The sequence below is a fragment of the Adiantum capillus-veneris genome, chromosome 17 (genome assembly GCF_014529385.1).
Source record: "Adiantum capillus-veneris isolate H3 chromosome 17, ASM1452938v2, whole genome shotgun sequence".
NCBI lineage: Eukaryota > Viridiplantae > Streptophyta > Polypodiopsida > Polypodiales > Pteridaceae > Adiantum > Adiantum capillus-veneris.
The window spans coordinates 29,870,396-29,876,785 of NC_140947.1; the positions used below are offsets into that span (position 1 = coordinate 29,870,396).

The 6,390-nt window shown below is 42.7% G+C and overlaps 1 protein-coding gene across 3 annotated transcripts in view; it reads right to left on the reverse strand.

Annotated features, from left to right (window-relative positions):
- Window positions 1-5,630, reverse strand: part of LOC147437000 (uncharacterized) — an 80,087-nt gene extending 74,457 nt beyond the window's left edge. The window contains exons 1-4 of one of the 3 annotated variants that reach the window (XM_086486412.1): window positions 5,440-5,630; window positions 4,818-4,905; window positions 4,656-4,721; window positions 4,146-4,343 (exon numbers count right to left, since the gene is read on the reverse strand). In XM_086486412.1, the coding sequence (XP_086342538.1) occupies window positions 4,146-4,343; window positions 4,656-4,721; window positions 4,818-4,905; window positions 5,440-5,608 (521 nt within the window). In that variant the 5' untranslated portion in view covers window positions 5,609-5,630. Of the gene's footprint in view, window positions 1-4,145; window positions 4,344-4,655; window positions 4,722-4,817; window positions 4,924-5,439 lie in introns of all 3 variants that reach the window. The other 2 variants (XM_086486409.1, XM_086486410.1) reach the window with 2 other exon arrangements.
- Window positions 5,631-6,390: the final 760 nt, after the last annotated feature.

Sequence of the window (6,390 nt, forward strand, 5' to 3'; positions counted from 1 at the left end):
GACTGTGAAGGGTCCTAGTACAGTTATGCTGCCGAATTCGGGCCGGAACAGTTGAAATTCAGCCAAGCTTGTGCGCGGCAGCTTGTAGGGAACAACAGCGTTTATTCGCTCTTTTAAACAATAAAGAAATACCGAAAGGGGCGCCTAAGTTAAGGGCCAATCTGGTGTCGGTCATCCCATACAAGTGCATTCTAGCAGCCTGTATCCCTTTCCCCTTGGTTGTGTCTTGAAAGTACAGGTAAAGTGGGCGACAAATTAAATGGGTGAAAGCAAATAAGGTTTAAGACTAAGGTCTACCGCCCTTTTTGGATTAAACAGGACCGTTTCACCGTTTGTAGTACGAACACAGTCCAAGAAGCTTTCAACTTCATGGACATTCTTCAAATCGGGCCAATCACGGATAGCGTCTATCTAGGCCAGATCCATTTGCACTCCTGCTGCTGAGACAAAGTGTCCCAAAAAAGTTTATCTCTGAAGCAGATGATCTCTGTGTTCTGCCTCATTCTTGGAGATTACATTCTTGGAGATAACAATGATATCATCAAAGAAAGTGCCAACAAATAGCCTGTACTCCCGAAAAATCCTTTCCATCATCCGGTTAAATGTCGCAGGAGCATTGGTTAAGCCAAAAGGCATCACCAAAAACTCAAATAACCCAAAAGTAGTCCAAAAGGTTGTCTTGTAGACGTCTTCCAGTGCGATTCGAATCTGATGATATCCACTCTTCAGGTCAATCCTGCTGAAGCTAGAGGATCCCTGTAACCTGTCGAGTATATCATCGATCCTAGGAATCGGAAATCTGTTCTTGATGGTGATTTTGTTGAAAGCTCTATAATCGATGCACATTCTCCAAGATCCGTCTTTCTTCAAATCCAACAATAGTGGAGAGCAATACAGTGAAGTACTATGCTGGACAAGACCCTTTTCCAAGAGGTCTTTCACTGGGTTCATAATCTTTTTATTCTGTACTCGGCTCACACGGTAAGGTGGCCGGTTCGGTGGTGTGCTTCCAAGTATCAGATCAATGGTATGATCTTCAGGCCCTCTAAAAAGCAACCGGCATGAGTGTGGAGAAAAATCTTGGCGTTCTTTTGTTCACGTCAAAACATATTCAACCTTTATCCATCGTTCAGGTCTCTCCCATAAGAATGAGTAAAGAAAACTGAAGTTCATCAAGTACAATCTCTGAGCCCTTCATTTGTCAAAGTCGCTTTCTCGGCCCGTTAGTCAACCACGACGTAGTTCTTGTGGTACCAAGGGATCCTGAGTAGAACGTCACTCGCGTGCCCTGAACACCCCTATCATTGCAAACGAAGTTTGCCAATGCTCGGTGTAATGGCAACATCCCGTCTGGGTGCCAGTCGAACTACCTCTGCCTGTGGCTGTCGGGCATAATTCCAAATTGAGCCGCCAATTCCAAGTGAAAAGAAGTTGGCCTTGGCTCCTTCAAAAGAGCTTCCTAATCCTTCACTTTGCCCCAAAAGCGACAAAGTTTGTACTTTCATTCATTAGATTCGGTGCAGATCCCACGCCATGTGGTACCAATTCCGCTTTTCTATTTACCTTTTTTGCCACGTTCCTCAGCTGCTCTCAAACTCTCAGGCCTGTCATCATCTTTATCATTCTGTTCTTTCTGTGCCTTTCTAGGGCACTTCGCTGAGATATGTCCTTGTTCCACGCATCCAAAGCACTTCCCCTCTCTGATGAAGCGAGCTCTCTCCTCATGAGTAAGCTTGGGTCGTGCATCCTTTTTCTTTGGATTGCTCTTTTTCTTTCTACTTTCATTGACGCAAGAATACGAACGAGATATACAAGCTGCTTGGAACCATCTTCGGATGACCAAGAAATATACAATCAATGCTTATTGTGAAAGATTCTGGAGCTCTTTTCTACCCGCCTCTTCATTCAAGAAGATCTCGTTCAGAGAACAGATTCAGCGGTTCACCTTGGGTCTACCTACAGAGATCCGAGATCACTGCTTGGAACAGAAGTCAGCTTCTATTCAGGAGTTGATGAGTCGTGCGAAGCGGGGCTTTGCCATTCACCCTCGTAGTCTGACTTACCCCACAGATGAGAACATGACACAACGAGCCGAAGAGACTTCTGGGAAAAAAAATTTGGGGATCAAATTTTCCGTAGGAAGAGAAATCGGCCATGCTTTGATACCACTATAACAGACTTGGACACTCCAAGTCAAGAATCAACCGCGACAGCACCAAATAACCACTTCAAACAATTCACAAATCACAATAGATTTGCACTGGCCCGGCGGAGTTCCGTGCCTAGAGATATTGGCCCCAAAGACTGGCGCCCCTTACGGTATTTCTTTTTGTATTAATCAGTCCAAAGTACAAGAGAGTGGGTCGGGTTTCACTCTCAGACTCTGCGTCCAGATGCTTTGAGAAGTGAGGCCCTCACCACTAATTTAAAGGTTACAAGGGATGCCAAAAGCACAGCCCCAAAAGCTTTCAAAATCAAAAGCAAGAGTTCTCTCTCACAAGCTCTCTCTGTGTGGCTTTTAATAAAATAAAATCAAGTAATCCTTCTCTCTCTCTCTTGCCAAGCGTAGAGAAAAAGCAGACTTGCTTCGCCCTTACAATGCTTTTCACCTCCGCAATCTGCGCCGCAATTCCCGAAAATCCGTACACTATTGCCACGTGGCACTAGCGCCAAATTTAGGGTTTTTCAGCCACTTAAGGTTTCAGCCAGCAGTTAGGGTTTCTGCAAAAGTAGGGTTTCTGAAAATTAGGGTTTCTGGCAGATTTTAGGGTTTGCAGGAAATCAGGGTTTTCTGGCCAAAATTAGGGTTTCTGCCTGCCGGTAGCCATGTCATCACTTTGTGACACATGCTGCCGTTCCGGAGCGTTCCAACTTTTTCCAACCGGCCGGAACGCTGTTCCGACGTTCCAGGCATGTAAAAATCCGTTCCCCGGTTACTCGGAGACACTTCCCTATAATGATTTGGCACTGTTGGACAAGCCAAAACCATACAAAGAAGGTGGTGCAACTGTGAAGTTTGATACTTTCAGAGGATTTGAAGACAAGACGAAGGCTCTTACCTTTCTTTACTTCAAACAAATGTTTGCATCTGCATGGTTGTCAAATGAATTTGAAGCTGTTGTTATGACAAATTGGCACCAACTCAATGTGGCTATTTGCAAAATCTTGGAGTACAATCGAAAGTTTTGTAAAGCGTAACTTCCTACAGATTTGTGCCATTGACAAAGCAGATAGAGTATTGTTGTGGGCTGCCTAAAGGCCTCAAGAATTATTGTATAAAGAACAGAGTGGCCACCTTGCCAACACTGGCCATGCCTTGTTGAAAGGAGAAAACAGTGGATTCCAAAGCAACGAAAAAGATGGTCAGTCAAAGAAAAATTCAACAAAGAAGCCCTTTGCAAAAGCGACTCCTGAAGCTTCCTAGGGGTCAAGAAAAGCATAGAAAGCTAACGACTCAGCCGAGACATCTAGAGGACAGGCTAAGAAACAGAAGAAGAAGCCTTTTGTGTGCAGGCTTTAATGGTTAAAAATAAATGCTCACCTATAAGACAGTTCAAACAATACGCAATGGATGCAATGGGCCTTCACCAGTACTTGGCAAGTTTGGACCCCCTTCTTGGCAAAGGTAAGAGTATCTACATGCCTCTTACCTTTTACATGGACAGTTTTGCAGCCCTACCAACATTTTTAACTAGTGGTAAGATCCTTTCTCTTTATAAAAAACATAAGCCTACAAAACCATCATCTCCATCATACATTATATCTACAACAAAATTAATTTGATAAATTTTAGGTCTTACATTTATGCCACAACAATATCTTTGGCCAACCCTTGCAACTATAGCTCAGCCAGTACTTTGCAATGGGAAAAAATTTAAGAGGTCACAGCATGCACACGTAAATAGTATAAAATCCTAATGTGATTCAACAGTACATGCTGAGAAACATTTCAGCTGTGTGGTTACACAAAGAGGACCTATTTGCGCTGAAGATGTAATGGGGTATTTGTCCTTTACATAACATGGCACTCATACCAGTCACACGCTACAATGACAATTGGAAAAAAATATACAAGCAGAGCTAGTGACGATTGTTTTCAATAGCAAACTTTTAAAAAAAAACATCTGCAAGTGGTAGAGAGAAACCTGTTGATGCAATAGCGCTTGCCAGTTGGGGGTGGTCCGTCATTAAAGACATGGCCCAAATGAGCATCACATTGTGCACAAAGAACCTCTGTTCGCGGCATGAAAGGAATGGACCAGTCCGTTTCTGACTTCACATTATCTTTGATTGGTTGATAGTAGGAAGGCCAACCCGTGCCACTATCAAATTTTGTTGTTGAGCTGAAATAAGAAAATATCAGCAGCAGCCAGCCTCAGTACTAAGATGTGTGTATATATAGAGACTATAACACCCAACACAAAAAGGGAAAACAAGGTTCAAACATAATCGCTTGTAACACCAGCAACAGCAAGCCCACAATTCCCATTCCCAAAATCATGTGCACGTGTTTATGCAAGAGCACATGCGCACACACACACACAATCTTGAGCTCCCTTTTCTGCGATAATAACAGCTTGGACAAATACACTGTGTCAACTGATGAATCTCCACCAAGAACAGAAAATATTCCCGAGTGTTAATTGAGTACTTACTCAAACAAGGGAGTACCACAGCATCTACAGTCATAAGTTCCAGGAGATTTTGTATTCCAATACTCACTATCAAAACAAGAAGATGTATGTCAGCTTTCATGTAGCAAAGTCTCTGTTGAAATCAAGCCGCCACCTAAGATACAACAAATTCAGTGCACATACCCAGTAAAAGCTCTCTCCGTTCCCTTCTTTCTGGTGATAGTGTACTGTTCAGGGGTAAGGCGCTTCTTCCAATCTTCATCCGTCAAAGCTAATGGAAAAACAAGCCCTGACTAGGAAATCTTTCAGAGACTTGAACTTCATAACAAATTTGAAATTATGCAGGAGAGACTTGCATTTTCAGCAACCTCGTAAGTAGTACTGACCACCATGCCAGGCCAAAAAAAATTTGAAAAGAAGTCAAAGCTCTCACTGAATTTTGCACAAATTATGTCAGCATGGGCAAGAACACTCTCCTTAAACGCAATTTCAAAGTTGCCTAATCCTCTCAACTGCTATTTCAAAGCTTAACTTGGATGTTGCCACCCATAAATGCACTCAGTCACGTTTCAAGCTGATTTCTATAGGTAACCAAGGCATAAAGTTAAAAGTGAGAGGTTGCATGACAGAGAAGACCTTTACGAAGGTTCTAACTATCCACTGCAAGTGCTCAGAATAGTTACTCTTAATAGTTGTTTATCCAAAATGGAGACATGCAGTTTCACAACAATGCCGAAACTCTCTCTCTCTCTCTCTCTCTCTCTCTCTCTCTCTCTCGCGGTGGGAGGGGGAGGAGTTTGCTTACCAGTTAAGGAAGGAGAAGGGGAGCCATCTGAAGAAGCAGTTGCAGAAGCAGAAATACTCGATCCCATGAAGAGGAGAGGAGCGCAGAACGTACGAGAGGAGCGCGAGAACGAACCACGAAAGGTGCAGCCCCAAGACGAAGTTGCCGATGTGAACGCGAAGGCCTTCATAGTCACCGGCTGCTTCTATTCTACTTTGCTCAAATGTGTAATCTATTGGCACATTTTCGTCTTGCCACGTGTCTTTCTGTCCTGGCGCATCCATAGCCATGTATCTTCGGAATGGGTAGTAAAACTCTCCTCTCTATTTGACACGCCACGAATATATATTGAGAGGATCAAGGTTGTAGGTATTTGAGAGGATCAAGATTGGGGGTGCATCTGGCAACCGCAGCCAGGTGCTCATGTGGCAGTTGTAAATTTGGGGCTCCACACTCACGACCTCGATTTCCCCCGGGATTGCTAGATGCAGCCCCACCCTTGATCCCCTCAATATCTGTGGCGACTGGTAAACCTTCAAATTCAATTCAATTGTAATTTTTAGACAAGGTCTCACTTGTGAAATTTCAAACAACGATGTCTGTGTGCAATGGCAATGGGAATAGCAATGGCATTACCCTTTGGAATGAGTCAATACAGCTTGAGCTACCAAAATTCGTAATGAAGTATGCTTACTATATTTTTTTAACATGATAATTTTGTATGTTATATATATTTTCTATTCAATGCATTACTTCATGACATGTAACTACCAAGTAAGAACTTGAAAGATAATCAATTTTGAAAAAACTTACCTCTTGCGAATCATAGTCTATAGACATAGAGAATTCTCGTTGCAAAAGTTGCAAATATGATGTCAATGTTTCTCTAGCTTAAGCATCCCTACAATATTTTTTTAACATGATAATTTTGTATGTTATATATATTTTCTACTCAATGCATTACTTCATGAC